At 35.4% G+C, this 20611-nt stretch overlaps 1 protein-coding gene across 1 annotated transcript; it reads left to right on the plus strand.

Moving 5' to 3' along the window:
* The first annotated feature begins 545 nt into the window (after positions 1 to 545).
* LOC145692247 (uncharacterized) lies at positions 546 to 5759 on the plus strand. Its single transcript, XM_081767541.1, has one exon. The coding sequence runs from the start codon at positions 546 to 548 to the stop codon at positions 5757 to 5759; it is 5214 nt and encodes a 1737-aa protein (XP_081623667.1).
* Positions 5760 to 20611: the final 14852 nt, after the last annotated feature.

Here is a 20611-nt window from a genome sequence, read left to right on the forward strand (position 1 = left end):
TTCTCTATTTGTAATTTCATTTAAAGATGAGAATTTTTCAAAATTAAATTTTTGTTCAGAACTAGCGTTCTTCTCAATAAAAACTAACGCCAGTAAGTAAATGAAGAGGCAGCAACATAAAAACTAATACTTTTTCTCCCCAGCTGGGGTGAGAGTGTGTGTGTAAAAACGTGACACCAAGAAAGCAACGGTAGCTACGTGTATTGTGTTAATATCGCATTAATCTACATATAACAATGTTCATCTAGCAACTTTGTTTGTATTTTTTGAATTCATATAATCTTGTGTGTTATAAATGCAAATATATTGAACAGTCTCAAAGCAACGTCGAAAAATTATTAAGAAACCAGCGCCTACACAAGGATTACATCGACCAAATGGTCCTCCGGGCCGGATCAGAATTCTACAGTGCAGTTAACAAGGTAGGTAGTGAGTGCATATTTCAATACAATATTATCCTTGTATCACTTATACAAAATAAGCCTGTAAAAGCAAAGCCTCATTTAGAACGTAAGTGTTAAAAGTGTATTTAATTTGAGTGAAGCATGACGGACAGAATGAAAGAATTAGTTTGCAAGAGAGGTCAAATTAAGGCCAAACTCACTCGTTTTAAACCTTTTGTAGATAGTTTTACAGAAGATCAGAATATTACGCAGTTAGTGTTACGTTACGAGAAAATAAAACAGTGCTATGATGAATTTGATGCAATACAATCCGAAATAGAAATGTTACAGGGTTCATCAGAAATTGATCAGGAAACGCAAGAAAGAGAGCAATTCGAGAATACTTATTTTGATTTAGCAGCTAAGGCGCAAGTGTTCATAAATCAACACAGCTCCAGTGCAAAGAAAAATGAAAACAATGAATCAAGCAATTCTAATCCATCAGTTAGGTTGCCGGTGATAAACCTTCCGACCTTTTCTGGAAGCTACGATGAGTGGTTGTCATTCTATGACACGTTTCAGGCATTAATACATAACAATAGCACATTGCAGCCAGTCCAAAGGTTTCATTATTTACGTTCTTCTCTACGTGGGGAGGCTCTTGAAGTAATACAAGCCTTGGAAATTTCTTCTGAAAACTATGACGTAGCATGGACTTTACTCAAAGAACGTTTTGAAAACAAAAAGTATATTGTTAACAAACACGTCAAAGCTTTATTTGAAATGCCAATGGTGGAACGTGAGTCGGCTGTTTCGCTTAAATCTCTTTTAGACAGCACAGTAAAACATTTGAGGGCTTTAAAATCATTAGGTCAACCAACAGAAAGCTGGGATGCATTACTTATATATTTGATTGCGACCAAACTAGACAATACAACACATAAGGAGTGGGAGAAAACACAATCAACGAATGAATTACCGAGCATGTCACAGCTGACACAATTTTTACAGCAGCGTTGCCAAGTCTTAGACGCAGTTGATAATAAGCGTAGACCTAAAGAGACACCCTCAGTTCCAAATAACAAATATCAACAAACAAATAAGGCAGGCAAAAAGAGTTCTTACTCAACGACAGCACACGTAACGTATTCCGACAACAATGCATGTCCCAGATGTAAAGGCTCCCACAAATTATTTCAATGCCAATCATTGTTGAAAAAATCTATAGGAGATAGAATTAAAGAAGTTAAACGTCTTTCTTTGTGTATAAATTGTCTCAAACGAGCGCATAAGGCAAATGAGTGCTTATCAGGTAATTGTAAAATATGCAATAAAAAACATAACACATTACTGCACTACTCGCGTTGTCCATCGCCCACTAGAGCGAATGAACCACAAGATGAAAGGGAAATAGGTCAAGGGCAAAACACGCTCGCTGCAACAACATCTCTCGAGGAGGAATGTGAAGGTAAGAATATTCGTTCTACAAACAGTGTACCGCAGAATCTTAGGAGACCACCAAGCGTTATGCTATCCACAGCTGTAGTATATGTTAAAGATAAACTGGGTAATTTTCAAATGTGTCGAACACTTCTCGATTGTGCTTCTCAGTCCAATTTTCTAACAAACAGAATGGTTCAATTATTGGGACTAACAAAGAGTAATAGCGTTGTACACATAAATGGTATAAGTAATGCTAATACAAGGTCATGCCATAGCGTTCAGGCTACAATTAAGTCAAGATATAACAATTATTCAGCCACATTAGACTTCATCATATTGCCGCAAATATCACAAGACTTACCTATGGTTCGTGTAGACACGTCATCGTGGGAAATGCCTTCCAACATTGAATTAGCAGATCCTAGCTTCAACATACCACAGCGTATTGACATGTTATTGGGGGCGGAAGTATTCTTTGATCTACTTTGTGAAGGGCAAATAAAACTCAAGGCAGGGTATCCAACCTTGCACAAAACATTGTTTGGCTGGATTGTAGCGGGAAAAATAGACAATCAACCACACATTTCGACAAATGTGTGTCACCTCTCCACAACAGAAAAAATACACGAGCAATTACAAAAATTCTGGACGATAGAAGAATGTTCAACAAAACATCCATTAAGTCAAGAGCAAGCAGAATGTGAAAGACACTTCAAAGAAACACACCGGAGAGACGAGACTGGGAGATTCATCGTCAGACTTCCCTTTAAAGAAAATGTGAGGAATCTTGGTAAATCCAAGAAGATTGCAACGAGAAGACTTTATTCAATGGAAAAAAGGCTTATGAAGGATCCTGAGAAAAAAAGGGCATATATAGCGTTCATGAAAGAGTACGAAGATTTGGGCCATATGGAAGAAATAACTAGAGCAGAGAGCGATACAATGATGCCAGACTACTATCTTCCCCATCATTGCGTTATGAAGGAGACCAGTACTACTACCAAACTCAGGGTTGTATTTGATGCATCGTGCAAAACAACTTCTGGACTTTCATTAAATGACACGATGAGAGTCGGGCCTACAATCCAAGAAGAATTATTTTCCATAACAGCAAGATTCAGGCAACATCAATACGTCATGACAGCTGATATAGAGAAGATGTATCGCAACATTAGGGTACATGATTCAGATGCAAACTACCAGAAAATACTGTGGAGAGAAAACCCTCAAGAAGCAATAAAGATATATCGACTCAAAACTGTAACATATGGTACTGCAGCAGCTCCTTCTCTAGCCACTAGATGTCTTCAGCAACTAATCATAGAAGAGAAGAAGAATTTCCCTAAGGCAGCAGAAGTTGTAATGAGGGATTTCTATATTGATGATCTTCAAACAGGGACAAACACGAAGAAGGAACTACATGAATTACAAGGTCAACTCACAACTCTTCTGCAAAGAGGTGGTTTTTGTTTGAGAAAATGGTGTAGCAACGACACTTCACTGCTTTCAAAAATACCCAGTGAACTTCAAGAATCAAATTTCACCATTCAACCAAATGATGATTGCATCACAAGAAGTTTAGAATTGTTGTGGAATCCCATTAAAGACACATTTTCTTTCTCTGTCAAACCAAGAAACAACCCTCAACAAATCACGAAGAGGACTATTCTTGCTACAGTAGCGAGCATATTTGATCCCTTAGGATTAATAGGACCAGTTATTCTTAAGGCAAAAATATTTCTGCAACGTTTGTGGGAATTAAAATTGAATTGGGATGAAGAAGTTCCAGCTCCATTGCATTCAGAGTGGGAAACTTTTGAGCAGCAACTTCAAGAGTTGCAATCACTACATGTTCAGCGGAAGGTTATTCAAGAAACACAATCGCAGGTAGAAATTCACGGATTTTGCGACGGATCTCAGAATGGATATGGAGCTTGTATATATGTAACATCTAGTACAAAAAATGGAAAATTCACAGCGAACTTACTGTGTTCAAAATCTCGAGTAGCACCTTTGAAGAAGACAACTATTCCTCGCCTAGAACTTTGTGCAGCTTTGTTACTTGCACAGCTAACTCAGAAAGTAATACAAGCATTACACTGCAAGATCGATAAGGTTGTTTTATGGTCAGATTCCACCATTGTATTAGCATGGATAAGAGGACCTTGTTCTCAATGGAAGACGTATGTTGCAAATCGTGTAGCGGAAATTCAACAGTTGACTTGTAACTATGAATGGAGACACATCAGAACAGAGGAGAATCCAGCAGATCATATATCGAGAGGATTAACACCGTCAGAGATTCTTGATAATGAATTATGGTGGCATGGGCCTTCCTGGTTATCTGAGAAATTAGACTCACAGACGAGGGAAGATGTTTGTGACTCAAGCGATGTTCCCGAGCGACGAAAAAATACAGCAGTAATGGTTTCTATAACACCGTGTCAACTCTTAGACAGATATTCATCATTAAGAAAATTGCAACGTGTAACTGCTTATTGCCTACGATTCACACACAACATGAGAAGATCTAATTGTGACAGACAGCATGGACATCTTACAGTAAGTGAATTACATGAAGCACTCGAATGTCTTATTAAACTATCACAACAACAAGCATTTCACAAGGAATTAAATGCATTGAGATCAGGAAAGGAAGTCGACAACCAAAGTCAACTGAGAAATTTGAACCCATACTTGGATGAGAGGCAAATCATCAGAGTCGGAGGAAGATTAAATGCAGCAGATCTTACTGAAGGACAGAAACATCCTATTGTACTTCCAGCTAACTGCAACTTGACAAAGTTAATCGCTCAAGAAGAACATAAGAAGCTATTGCATGCCGGACCTCAATTATTGTTATCATCCTTGCGACAATCATATTGGCCAATACGTGGACGAAACTTGGTTCGTCAAGTTGTGCATCAGTGTGTCACATGTTTCAGAAACAATCCTAAAGATGGTAAACAGATGATGGGAGATCTACCAGCTGACAGAGTTCAACCAACAAGACCATTTCTTCACAGCGGCGTTGACTACTGTGGGCCCATTTACCTTAAATCGAGTAACCGACGGGGAGCCAAACTCCATAAGGCATATATAGCACTTTTCGTGTGTTTTGCGACTAAGGCGGTTCACATTGAACTTGTTAGTGATCTAACTACAGAGGCGTTTATTGGAGCATTAAAGCGATTCATGGCTCGTCGAGGAAAATGCGCTAAACTGTATTCTGACAATGCAAGTAACTTCGTTGGTGCAAAAAGGGAACTACAAGAATTGAAGACTTTATTTGAATCAGAACACCATAAAGAAAGATTACATAATTTTCTAGCAGCTGATAACATCACGTGGGTTTTTATTCCAGCAAGATCACCAAACTTCGGAGGCTTATGGGAATCATCAATTAAATCTCTCAAATACCATTTAAAGAGAGCTGTGGGAAATGCTTCACTCACCTACGAAGAGATGAACACTATTTTGACACTGATTGAGGCTTGCTTAAACTCTAGACCCTTAACACCATTATCAAATGATCCAAACGACCTACATCCTTTAACACCTGGTCATTTCCTAATAGGCGACGCACTCACTACCATGTCAGAACCTAACTTGAAAAATATTCCTGTCAACAGACTTTCGAGATGGCAATACATACAACAACTTCATCAGCAATTTTGGTCCAGATGGTCAAAGGAGTATCTATCAAGTCTTCTAGAACGATCCAAGTGGAGAAGAAAATTCCCCAATCTTCTGGAAGGTGATTTGGTGCTCATCAAAGAAGATAACATTCCACCTCTAAAATGGAAAACTGGACGTATTGTGCAATTGTTTCCTGGGAAGGACGGAATAGTACGAGTGGCGACAGTGAAAAAAACCAGAGGTACAACAACAAGATCTATTCGTCAATTGTGCCCGCTTCCTAAGGAGAGTTAATGTGTTGGTGTATTCATAGTGTGTACATTGTGTGATTCATAGTGTTGTGTTGTGTGTGCATTGTTCTGTTTATGTTTATATCATTCATTCATAACTTGTGTTATATATTGTTGTGTATATTAAGTTCATGAACCAAATTAATCATTCATAGATTTGTTGAAGAAATTCCTTCAAGGCGGGCGGTATGTTCAGAACTAGCGTTCTTCTCAATAAAAACTAACGCCAGTAAGTAAATGAAGAGGCAGCAACATAAAAACTAATACTTTTTCTCCCCAGCTGGGGTGAGAGTGTGTGTGTAAAAACGTGACACCAAGAAAGCAACGGTAGCTACGTGTATTGTGTTAATATCGCATTAATCTACATATAACAATGTTCATCTAGCAACTTTGTTTGTATTTTTTGAATTCATATAATCTTGTGTGTTATAAATGCAAATATATTGAACAGTCTCAAAGCAACGTCGAAAAATTATTAAGAAACCAGCGCCTACACAAGGATTACATCGACCAATTTTAATTTTCATTTTTTATTTTCAAATATTTGATATTGTCAAATATCACCAGTCGGTATGTTAAAGGAAATATAGTTTGTGTGCAGTAATGAACGGAAATATCACTTTGGTTTTACATTTCTGATCTTCTTTCGTTCATTTTATCGTAGGCTTTGTTAATCTTTCAAGAGGTTTCATTTTTTATTTACTATTTATGCATTATAATGCTTATATTGTAATTCTAAATAATTTTAATTCATATTTTAATTTATATATACATAGTTCGTGCTTGATTTAACAAATTTTCTGTTGAGTTTTTGTAAGAGAAAGTTTAATATTGATATTTTTTGTTATTACATTATTTGCAGTATTTATTGAATAAATTGTGTATTTACCTAGTAATGATTCATATGGTTAAGGAATATTGCAATATATTATATAGGATTTATATTCACAATTCATTTCTTTATATCTTACTGCTGTAGTTTGACTTCAAACCGTCGCTCTGGGTTCCTGTTAGTAGTACGGTACAAGGTTTAAATGCAGAGATAATTAGTATTATGTATTTGAAAGTGTACCGTATCCATTTCATTCTCCTGTGCTTCACCTGTGACCTTGAATGAGCAGGCCTGTTCTTTGAAGGGAAAACATTCTTCTTTTGGGGGAAATTCGAAATTCATGTTCGGGCAATCACCACGGGGAATAATCACGGAGCCACTAAAACATCCATTGAGTTCAGTTTGAATATTTTTTCTTTTCAATTTTCAATCTGTTGAATTATATCCTGATGTAAATAGAAATGAAAGTACTATCTAAAGCTTGCTCCCCTATATTTTGGACTATTTGGAACAATATATGCCATATACTATCAAACATCAATTATTTTTAAGCTACCAAGAAATGTAAAGTATGCGACAAAAATAAAGACCACAGTCACCATTAAAACTAATGACGATTTTGGTCATTAATTTTTGTCCCGTACTTTACATAGAAATATCATAATGAATTTTGTTATTTGTTGACATTTTGTATTATTCTTATGCATGTATACTTTTGTTATCTATTCACCGTGCAAGATAGCGCATCTGATATATCGCGGTGACTATGTGTGAGGTGAATCATGATACCTCCATATCTCCAAACCGGAAGGTGCGTATTTGATCTAAATCTACAGAAAGAATATACGTTCATTTAAAAAGCTTACAAATTCGGGTCCCAAAATGGAATCTGAGAATCAAGTTTACACGCCCCTCCATCCCCGGATTCACAAGCGTCTTATTTTTACAAACTAAAATTCTGATCACCTTGAGGCTACAATTATCTTCCAGGAAGCGAACCGCCCCCTCCAAACGATCCTTCTGGATCCGCTAGTGTAGTATAGGAATTGAGCAAGGTGCACAAGTCAAATGCACCTCTCTAGTCTTAAACAATAAGAGAAACTTACAAATTGGAAACAAGCAATTTTTCGCCATGGTTTCTTACAAAGAAAGATAAGAAAGAAAGAGCCTTCAAATACATTAAACGAAATATATTTTTTTTTATATTTTTATATATTTTTCGTTGATCTACATATACGAGGATGATTTAGAAAAAAATGCCTCCAGGATGATACCTTTATTTGTGTTTGACAGACAGCACTGACACAAGTATGTGGAAAGCTTGCAATGTTATCATTTTTCAACATAGTCCCCTTTACAGGCAACACGATTGTGCCAATGCGAAACAAGACTTTTCATGCCGTCGGCGAAGAAATGTGCTGGCTGCTGGCGACACCATCGCCGAACTGCTTTTTCCACCTCCGCGTCACAACTGTAGTGTTGGCCCTGAAGGTAACCTTAAGTTTGGAGAAGAGCGAAAAGTCGCAGGGCGCAAGAACCGGACTATAGGCAAGATGAGGAAAAATGCCAACAGATGGGACAACTTTGTATTTATTTGGAGGAGGAAAGGACGTGTGGCGGTACTCCATCGACTGACGCTTCGTTTCCGGGTCGTAATGGTGTATCCACGACTCGTCGCCTGCGATGAATGTTCCTGGACGCACAACCTTTCCGCAGTCTAGAAATTCAATGACAGCTCGCTGTTTCAACCGGACGCCATGGATTGCTCCATTACTCTGGAACGAGAAGAGATAGGAAGGTAAAACAGGTGGCATTCTATAGCTTAAACATCATTACATTAATGATTAACAGTTCAGAATGTTTGCGATACTATTGGCCAAGTAGTGTGCTTGGAGACCGTTACTTTCTGAATCTCCCTATCTCGAAATCGAATCGAATAGGTTATCCATCTCATTTCTCAGTGGCCAGTACCAAACTGTGTTCTTCGTCGATGCAAAACTTACAACTTTGTTTTATTGTGGACACTGCCTAAAACGTCTTGATGAGTATAACAAACTGCTACATTTAGTCTCTTCGAAGTTGCCAAGTGAACTTTGTAGTGGACAAATACCGTGTGCGTGGATTTTCTCGGGGTTCTCCCGTTTCCTCACACTTTCTTCATTCCACCATTCCATTCATTACTCATCATCACCGTCTCGTTTAGCCTGCCCGGCATAACCGTGAGGCGTAAAACTCAAAGATTTCATTTCATTTTCTCTTCGGAGTCATAGTAGAACGCAATGATTTCAAGCGACGAAGAGCACTGAAATTTATTTCTGCTTCACAGTTTGAATTCGGTAAAACCAACTACAGTCGAAGGAGTGTGCTCACATTTGAAACTTATCTACTTTCTTCAAGGATCATTTCATAGAACCACTGTGTTCTTAACATTGACAATACGTTTATTTTTTAGGAACAACCTCAAATCTAAAGATATGTCAATTGCCATATATATATATATATACAGTATATCTTCAAATTACCACAGTTCTTTCCCGTTAGTAACACATTTCGTATGATTTAAGCTTACTTAATTCCTGGCTGGTCGAATTTGTTCTGGTCAAATTTCTCAGAAAGAGCTGAGTCAATCATCTCGTAGTATTTTCTTCTATAGTAACCGTTTGTAGATGTATAAGCATGACAAGGCTGAGGTCCTGTAAGTCTTTTCAGCAGTTTTATCGATCTCGGAAGCGTTACTGGATGAAGATAAGCGTTCTTCATTTTTTCTTACAATTCGAAAATACCGCAGAAAACTTTTCTTCAAAATTCAAACTGCATTTAACATCATAATAAATATACTCCATAGTTCTGGATAATCACAATAACATTTTAAAACACATTTTTCTGACCAGAACAAAATGAATTATTTTATAACTATACGATTTTTGTTACAGTTTCAAGGACCTAACGTCCTCTTCATCATACATTGAGAAAAGACATATGACAGCAAATCTTATATCTTCCTCAGCCGTTATTTAGCATTTTTCCTTCTAACGGCTGAGGTTAATAGGAAAAATGCTAACTAACGGCTGAGGAAGATATAAGATTTGCTGTCATATGTCTTTTCTCAATGTCTGATGAAGAGGACGTTAGATCCTTGAAACTGTAACAAAAATCGTATAGTTATTAAATAATTCATTTTGTTCTGGTCAGAAAAATGTGTTTTCAAACATGTAACATCGTAGAAGAAATTAACATTAATATGAGGAATTACTTGGGTTACCAACACTGGAAAGCGGAATTCTCTTCACCCCGCCTATGATACAGACTTTCTTTAGGCAAGCTGGCAAACTTAGATATAATGCAGAAAATTATTGAATGGGTGCCTTTCCCCCTCTCTGATTTTATAAGTTTAAATAAGAATTTACACGAAATAGTGGGAAATCTTCTTATTTTTGGTGTAAGAAAGCTACTTTCGCGCTTTGAAACATTTATGAATTCATTTGGCAAAAGAAAGGAAAAGAAAAACCTACTGGTTGGGATCGACCAAAAGTTTTCCCTAAGAATTTACATGGATTGGGTAATTTCACTACTCGCTAAAGTTTTACGGTGACTCAATGGTAGAGCACTTACCTCTGGTTCGTAGGGTCCCTGAGCAAGGAAATTTGTGGTAGACAATATCGAATTCGTTAGTTTTCTCGGAGTACTCCCGTTTCCTCCCACATTATAATTCCACCAACTTTTCCATCACCATTCACTTGCCTTAATCTTTCGTCTCTTTTAGCTTAAATGGCATAAGACGTTACACTGGAAGATTTCTTTGGAATTTTAGGGAACGATTCGACTAATATTCTATAGTAGAATTGAATCTCCAACAATAACCATAAATGAGATCAGAAATGTTTATTTTCAATTTATATATATATTTAATATATATATATATATAACTTATTCTCCCTCTGCGAAGAATGGACATTTCTGTTGATATTTCATAAAGAAGTTTTTCTACAAAACTTTCTTCCAGAAGTTGTTAACACACATATTTATATATCATTGTCCTGTCTAAATACTTCCTTCGTTATTCTCAAATTTCGCGTTTCATAATAGAGTGTGATTCAAAAGTCGCCGAACTTTCAGTTTAAAATGCCCTGCCTGTTACGTTAATCTAGTGGATATCACGTGCTTTTGGCCCGCGGAATTCTTGATTTCATTTCTGATAGTAGAGACTTTTGAATACATTACGATGGTTTGCACTAGCGCAAATCACGGTAAGGATGAAGGGGACATGTCTCCTCCAATCTTGGAACTGGAGGGACTGTCCCCTAATAATTCGATTTGAAATGTGTTGATTTGTATCCGATTGCCACAAAGGAAAGTGAGATGAAATTGATGTCCCAGAATAAGCCTCAAATCTGCCCGCCTCCCAATGTTGAAGATAACTCTGCTCCCTGATCCTCCACAGGATTGTTTTAACTTCACAATTATTTTGAGCATCGCTTAAAAAACAGAAAACAAAAAGGAAACGGTCTTACTTCCTCCCCCCCCCAATGTTGAAGACAGATTTGCGCAGGTGGTAGTTTGGATTTCAACTTGAACTATAGATCCACGTCTCATATAGCGTCGACATTGAAAAGGAACGCTGAACTCCATTCAACAAAAATCTGAGTTTAAACTGAAATAACTGGAAAACACGAAAATAGTTACGACTATTATTGCTTGCGGTATTTGTGAAGGCTCTTGGAAAACGTTTGCTACCACCAAACAGTAGTGTCAGGCGACAGCGAGTGCGCTAGAATTGGCAACATACCAAGGACGAAAGAGAAAGCCAATTTGCTATAGGTCTCACTCAAAACCAGAGTTGTTTTCCTCCAAATGTAAGATATTTTTTTTATATTTATTAGTGTCAGCTCACTGGTATTTTTGTGCCACGAAGAACAAGAGTATACGAGGTAGTGTAATATTGTAACGAGACATGTAGTATTTCTGATAGGACTTAAAGCGGCAGAATATCCAAAGTTTCTAGACGGCTAATTTGCGAGGCCTATTTTTCTCAGTACAACTATAAATTCAAATATGTACGCTGATATTATTCTGATCGTGGCTATGCTTATAGATATTGAATACTATTGTTGACTTCAACAGAACAAGGTGAAGGCCTATACATCGAATAAGCATGGGAGAGCTTCGCAAATTTCTCTAAGAACGACTGATATCAAAATATTTATGCTTCCTTCGCTCACATGATTTGGATCCACCAGGTTTTTAATTTAGCTGTTTTATTGGGAGAAAACGGTGTACTATACAACCCCATGACTCTCTAAGATTTAAGATAGTCTATACACAAAACTGACACGACATCACAGCTAACACATATAAACAGTTGCAACCAACATGTGTCGCCAGGTGAATTTGTGCAATGAGGTTAATGGAGGATATTTCGAACAGTTTCCTAAACCTAATTAAAGACTTTTATAGTGAAAATGAAAGTTATATATATATTTCATGAGAAAGATAGGTATAAAATAGTTAGCATCACTATATTCTTTGACTATGTCTGAATTAGGGATCGCCAATTCCGGAATTTTTACTTCCCCGAATCCGGAAGGTAAAGTCGGAAAATTTCCGGAATTCGCAAATTTCTGGATTTCGGAAATATTCCGGAGTTCGGAAAAATTCCGGATTTTTCTGAATTCCAGAATTTTCTACATTCCGGATTTTTCTGAATTCCGGATTTTTTCCGAAATCCGTAATTTTTCCGAAATCCGGAAAGTGAAAGTTCGAATTCCGGAAAATTTTTGCGATCTCTAGTCTGACAAGCGAATACTTTCAATTCAAATTCAGCTACTTTTAAATTGCACTTCGCGTAAACAAATCATAATAGCAGTTCACTCATCTTCCCCTGTAGGAACTTAGAACTCCCTCGTGGCTAAGCGGTTAGCGTACTTACCTTTGGTGTGCGAAACCCAGGTTCGATTCGCAGTGGGAGCTCATGTATTTCGGAACCCGCGTTAAGCTGTAGGTCCATATGTCCTATAGCCTCGCTGCTGAAAACAACGCTAAACTTAAATCAACTCAACTCAATCCTTTAATAATCCAAATAATATATTAGAATATGTTTTTATATCGTACTTTAATTAATGATTTTTATCTAAGTTTTCTGTTTGTAAAGTAATAAAAAAGCTTATAATAATTAGTACATAATAAATAATTCTTTATTATAAAATATTTTGTATAAGAATAAATGCTAAATTCCTATTTAGAAAAATATGAATAAGTTCTATGGAAAGTCTTTATCTCTTTGGACATAAATGTATTGATTCCTTTTTAAACGAAATAGATCTATTTTGGATCATTTTAAAAATACGTACTGTATATATAAATGACAGTTTCTTTCGTATAAAATAAAACTTAAATTATATACTAGAAGCGTATTACGGCTTGTAACTAACAAGTGAAGCCATTTCTCTTGCCTGTTTGTTTCTTGAGGGGTAAGAAAAATGGATAATATCTCTACTATGAGAGTTGTACCTTCTTGAACGCTGATTATATTTTAAGTCAGAAGTTGTTTGCAACTAAATGCACTGTTGGCTACAACTCTTAGCAGCGAACGTAAGATACAACTTCTTGTTTGTTTGCTACTGGAAATAAGAAAGAAGAAAGGAAAAGGGAAAACAGTAGAAACTATTACTTTTGCTGCTCTTTCACATACAGTGTAAAGTTTACTTTTTATATATGGTGTCTCAGCGCCCATGTATGAAATGGCGAAAGTGTTTCTTTTTTTCTTAACCTAGAAAACAAAGAAAACACCTTATGGTTATTTTCTCTCTCGTTCTTGTGCTATTATACCTTTGTTTCTCACAACACAGCTAAGAGAACTAACAAAATTATTTTCAAATTTTACTCGTTTAGGTAGCTAGATAAATTAAGCATGCACACACACACACACACACACACACATATATATATATATATATATATATATATATATATATATATATATATATATATATATATATATATAAACTTATACAACAGTCATTCCCAACTGAACGAAGCATGACGTAGAAGGGGACGTGTGACAGCCTTACCCTGCAGTTATGCCTATGCACTTACCTGACGTATGGTGCAATACCATTTCAACGGTATAACGGTACACTATATAGCTCACAGTTCGTTTATTTGAAATCTAATTTACTATTTTACCAAAATTTATTTTAACACTCCATCTTGATATTACGCTTTATTATAATACGTAATGAAGGAAACTTTACACCATTTAAATAACATACATGTAGATTATACAAGATGAATCCTTTTGTTATATCATATATCACTCGTTGCTATGACAATTAATAACACATATTGTCAAATTGCTATGTTAACAGAACATCAAAATATCAATAATAATATCTGAAGGAAATTAATTCTATTTCTTTTTTATATTTTCTTCTTCTTCTTTTAGCTAGCTTGTGCATATTTTAATAGCACGTGTTGCCCGTAAATACAAGTAAAGATGATAAAAATACACTATATCGTTATAGAATGTCGCCCGAACAATAAGACTTTTTTGTTTACAATAAATAAAAAAAGAATCCTGGATCGTTAGATGTTCCATATTGATTACATAAATTTTTGAACGACCCTCGTATATATAAAAATTACATTTCATATAATTATATATCATATTCCTTTATATTAATATCATTTTCTTATTTATTCTAATTTTCATAATTAATTTGATTTTAAATATTCGTACAATCCATCGATGCAAAGTGAAGGTACATTCAAAATATGGTATAAAAGTTATTTATTTTTAAGTCCTTTCGAGGCCATTAATACTTGTCACAAGTCAGAAGTTAACAAAATCTATATTATTTTCTCGGGCATAACTAAGATGATTTTGAAAAAGTTATTATTATGACATTCATATAATTGTTCTTTTGAACGAGAAAGGATCAAACACATTAAATATTCAAATGTTTAGAACAAAACAAGATAATCAACATCATAACAAAAAGTAACACAAAAAATGATCATATTAAGAATTAATTTAAAGATTAAATGTCATTCTTGTTAACTTTGGATACAACTTCAGAATGAACCAATGTCTTAACTAACCGCATCCATTTACTTTTAGTATATCTTGAAGGATGCCATAACTTAAGTTCATCAATATTGTGTAAACCCAAAAGTTTACCAGTTTTCACATCAATTAGTTCGAAAACTTTAGGATTAATTTGTTTGATACATAAATATGGTCTTATATGCTGGACTTTTACCATATTAAAAATTAGCATATTTCTCAAAACTTTGATAAGCATTACTCATATTCTAAATTCTTTTATTATATTTTATGAAATTTTTATCAGTGATATTTATTTATATTATCTTCATAGAATTCAAATTAAGTACAAATAACAAACGAAATCATAACGATATTTACAGTGAAATAAAACAAGAATCAATTGAATATATTCTTTCGGACGCCACAGCTTTCGTTATATTACCATAGGACTGAGTTAAGTTACATTGCATTGCGCAATCTTGTGTATTTTCCTGCCCATTATGTACTTCAATAGTATTCCGATTTCTATATTGCGAATTCCTGCCACCTGTGAATCTATTAGGAAATTGATTTCGTGGAAACGTGTTACGATTACCATTTCTGTTGTTATTCCTGTAATTAGATACGGTTCTAGTACCAGTAAATTTTAATTTATTTCTTCTGCCAATGTAAGGAAATCTATTACTATTTCGCATATTTGACACACCTCCGAACCGTATATTCTAGAACCCAACCGAATAGAAGTAGAAACCGCTATTAAAAAAAAAATAAAGAAACACAAAGCTCCGGGTGTAGATGAAATTCCGCCTGAGTTAATTTTAGCTGGAGGCGAAAAATTGTGGAACAAGATACACAAACTCATTCTCCTTATCTGGAACAAGGAAGAATTGCCACAAGAGTGGAAAGAATCAATCATTGTTCCAATTCACAAAAAAGGCGACAAAACTGGCTGTAATAATTATCGAGGCATTTCTCTTCTGTCAACATCCTATAAAATCCTTTCAAATATTCTATTACCAAGACTGACCCCACACGCAGATGAAATTATTGGAAATTATCAGTGCGGATTTAGACAAAATCGATCAACTATCGACCAAATATTTACCATTCGCCAAATACTCGAAAAAAAGTGGGAATACAATACCCCGGTACATCAACTATTTATTGATTTTAGAAAGGCGTACGACTCGGTTAGGAGAGAAACATTATACTACGTTCTTACAGAACTTGGAATACCGAGAAAGCTAATTAGATTAATTAAGATATGTTTAAATGAATCCCAAAGTAAAGTCCGGGTAGGAAAAGCTTTGTCCACGAGCTTTCACGTCGAAAATGGCCTGAAACAAGGAGATGCGTTGTCGCCATTATTATTTAACTTCGTTCTGGAATACGCTATAAGGAAAATCAAAGATAGCAACCAGGACCTACAGTTGAACGGTATTCACCAGGTTATGGCATATGCTGATGATGTAAACTTAAAAGGGGATGATAGGAGAACAATAGAAAGAAATGCAGAGATCTTATTAAACGCTTGCAGGGACATGGATTTAGAAGTAAATGCAGAGAAAACTAAATACATGGAAGTGCGTCGGGACCGGAATACAGCAAATTATGGATGCGTTAAAATATTAAATAATACTTTTGATAAAGTGGATAGTTTCAAATATCTAGGATCAATATTAACGGAGAAAAATTATATTCACGAAGAAATTAAATGTCGACTAAAAGCAGGGAATTCGTGTTACTATTCGGTTCAAAATCTCTTGTCGCCGCGAATTCTGTCGAGGAATTTGAAGCTTAAAATATACAAAACGATAATCATGCCTGTTGTGCTGTATGGTTGCGAAACATGGTCACTTACTCTGAGGGAAGAACATAGACTGAAAGTATTTCATATTAGGAACGTATTCCATATATGGCGCACCCACCCTATATATATATATATATATATATATATATATATATATATATATATATATATATATATAGAGAGAGAGAGAGAGAGAGAGAGAGAGAGAGAATTTTTAGGGACTATGAGTGTGGATAGGTTTAAGAGAAAATGTGTTGGAGTGTATGTAACTCTAGTGAAATATGGAACTTGTATCAACAAATATGTTGAAAGTAGGAAAAAAATGTTTTTCAAATATTATTCTTCCTGTACGAAGTAGAACACTTCCGTTAATCCTTAATCATATTTCTGCAATTCATATCTTTAATTTCACGTTTATCATATTTATTTTGAATCAGAATGGAAAGAAACTGGCTGTCCCACACTTACTCTGGAGTGATTTATTTACTTCATTCAGCTCCGTCAGAGTAATTGTGTTACATACCTACCAAATTAGTTTTAATGCTTGAAATATTTCATCAGTATATGCAAAATATTTCTGAAAATCAATGTTTAAAATATCATTGTACCTGAAATATCTCTGACGTGGCAACACTTAATATTACTTAGAGAAGTAAAAAGGAAAAAGCTAGAACACAACGAAAAGGAAAGAAAGACGAGGTGAAAGAGAAAAGTGAAAAGAAACCTCACGGGATTTATTAGTCAACGTTGACTCTCTTATACTTCTCACGTCATCGCTAAATTAAATTTCCGCCGAATCGCTTGGATAGCGGTCTACATTTTAAAAAAATATATGGCGGGGTCTCCCTTCTGCCCCATCTCTTTCCAGGGAGTGGAGAGAGAAGAAAAAAGAGTTGCAGAATGACAGGGGACGTTCTATCTAACCCGTCATTGTAATCTCCACACTGCTATTATAAAAGACGTCTCGCACACTGAAATTGTGGCAGAAATGAGTTACCTGATCGTAAAAAGAACCCCGTCATATTCACGTATGTGTCTATATATATCTACACTCACATACATATATATATATGTATTTACACAACATAGCAGAAGTAAGAGTTACTTAACTGACTGCAAAATGTTAGGCATTCTCAGGAGAGTGGATATACAGTAGTGCACTTACTCAAAATATGAAATTGAATGGAAAAATAGAAGAGTTTTTAAAGTTCATTTGTGCCCATTTTAGTTTTCCTTTAAAAGAAATCGTGAAGAGTTAAAATCGTAGACGATCTACAGAACTCATCTGATTTTAATAAGGCTTGGTATGTATGTAGATAGCGAGTTGTTTAGTAAACATGTAAAATAGTTTCCTTTACAGATCTCTGATTCTCAAGTTATTGGCTGTTAAAGTTCAGGCTTAGCCATGTTTCCGCAGAAAATTCGCTAATTGCTATTTAGAATTTACCCATAGAACAAATCTATTAATAATTAAGTAGATCCAGTGTGTATTTACAATAAAGATTTTGCTAAAATCAGTAAAGGAGAATTTTTCTTACTCAATCGGGAATTCATTACTAATGTACGAGTATGTATAAAATTCTTCTTGAAGGATAAGATATCTAGCATTAATGAATGAATGTCTGGCGATAATGTCTGGGTTCAAATATCACAACTGGTTGTCCTGGCTCAAGCAATTGCCGCAGTTTCACCAACAGATGTTTTGATAATGCTCTGACAAGTGTTATGCAAAACTTTGGTTACTATCAAACTTTCTGCACTAATAAAACACATATGTATACTTACAGTTGTGATACTTAAATTGCCAAATGCCAATGTGCTGATTACTGTATTGTTAGTACAAGTTACACTATAGAAGGTCTGGAGTCAAGTCAAGTATTAGTGAATTTAATTTACTTTATAGGGAAGTGGGAAAGGGTGCCTACCTGTTGCTATTCTGCCCAATATATAGAGAGATGCTTAACAATTTAATGGGAATATCTTCAAAAAAAAAAAAAAAAAAAAAAAAAAAATGCAACTTTCTAGATTAATACGGCGATGGACAACCTTTGCTCTCAGATCAGTTTACATGCAACATGCAATGGAATCATAGATATGTTGAATAGTATGAAGTGGAATATTATAAAATTCAGAGTGCAGTGGATCACTTATTTTCGCGGGATAACTTATTTGGCTCAAATAGAGGCGGAAATCTGAGCCAAATTCGTCTCTCCCAAACAGACCACATACGTTGAATTATGTTCATGTCTGAAGATTGGATGGGCCAAGTGAAATGTTCTATTTAATCGCAATGTTTTTGAAACTCCGCTGCAACAACTCCACCTTCGCTGCATCATTCCCTGAAAACAATATCAGGACAGAATGCAGAGTCCGCTAAAATGGCGACATAGTCACTGGTAGTGACGACAACGGCATAGAACGCACTGAAAATCAGGATATTGAAATCCACAGCATCAGAGATTCGCTGCCATATTTCACGGTTGGACAAAAACACTGCGGACTATCCATAAACGCAGCCTGTGTTTTGAAATAAAGTGAACATTTAATAAGTATCTGTATGTTACAAGTGCGGTGTAAAGTAGACTGATTTTTTTTTTTTTTTTTTTTACCTATATAATCGTATGCACGCGTGTATGTCTCTACTGTTAGCACACATGTGCGAACCCAAGCTATTCGTACGAGGATCATCACACAATTTAAATTCAGAGTTAACTTGCAGAAAACGTTGTTGTAAGCAGAGGCGTAGCAAATGTGGAACATGCCCCCCCCCGAAATTTTTGTCAAGGACAAAAATGGAAAGAAATTAACAAATGAGGGAAGAGAGAAGAATAATAGAGTAGCTACAGAATTATAAACCTATTCAAATTTATTTTCAGATTTAGCATTACGATAGTAGAGTGGAATTTAATATTCATAGGATGAGTTTCTCCAAACAAGATTAAGCTGTTACTCTGAAGTAAATGGGGACTTAATCAGGAGTAGGCTCAATTAGTCCGAATAAAGCGACTACTCTAGAGAGAACATTTACTTCGTCAAATTTGGTCGAATACATTTAAAATCCGCCAGCAAAGTGTAAATTTCAGCAAGACAGAACAATGTGAGGATGTTGAGACAGTTAGCGTTTGCTAATGATTCAAGTGAAGATGATATTTATGATAGAATTCGACGAGCAATATGAATGAGAGAAAGATCAAATTTGTTTGAGAATTACGATGGTGCTGAATTTGTAATATTTTCTATTATGTTAAGATAGTAACTTGTATCTACGAAATATAATTGAACATAAGTTAGAATTTCCATGTGGCATGTAATTTATTTATTGAACCCGAAATTTTAAAAAATCGGAAAATTTTCTATTTCTTTTTTAGTTTTCCGTTATAACTTCCTTGGATTTAGAGAGATCTATTTACGAGTTGTCAGGTATATACTTCATATTGATCCCTAATTTTCTGGAGTACTTTAAACAGCTCACAATAAGTGTTGCCAACTAGAGAAATTATTATTCCGAACTAGAGAAAGCTGCGTACATGATAATGTGTGTGAAAACTGATGTGCCATGAAAATGATTATTCATGCAAAAGAACGTACACCTATGGTACGAAATAATAGAGTGAGAGGAGAGGAGGGAAGAGTGAAGTACAGTAGGTGGGTATGCTAACAGTAGAGACATACACGCGTACATATGATTATATAGGTAAGAAAAAAAATCGGTCTACTTTACAGGTAGGGTAGGTTAATTTAGTATTGAAGAGTACATTATGTTAGTAGAGTGGCTTAGGTTAGGTTAGATTAGTAGATTAGCTTAGGTAATTTAGGTTAGCAAAGTAGAGTAGAGGTCATTTTTTGTATGTTGTATTTGCAAGTATCATAATGTGAGTTTCGCAGTGATACGAGTGTCTATAGCACTTGTAATGGTTTGATAAAACAACGCTCCATTTAGTATATGATATGATTTTGAGTTTAGCATCTGTTTCAGCAGCAAGGCTATATGAGTCGTGTACGTACAGTTTAACGGGAGATCTGAATCAAACGCGGGTCTTCCACACCAGAGAGAGGCGCGAACGCTAACCGCTTAGCCACGAGAGAGCTCAACGTTACACTTGTAAACATGGAATATGCCTTTTCTACACTGTACAGAAATGCCACGCCAATAAAAAATAAGTAATACAA

This window comes from Thermobia domestica, chromosome 8 (genome assembly GCF_964235325.1).
Source record: "Thermobia domestica chromosome 8, izTheDome1.hap1.1, whole genome shotgun sequence".
Classification (NCBI taxonomy): Eukaryota; Metazoa; Arthropoda; class Insecta; order Zygentoma; family Lepismatidae; genus Thermobia; species Thermobia domestica.

Excerpts from the sequence above, each read along its gene's own strand:
- LOC145692247 (XM_081767541.1), top strand. The coding sequence starts at position 546 with ATGACGGACAGAATGAAAGAATTAGTTTGCAAGAGAGGTCAAATTAAG.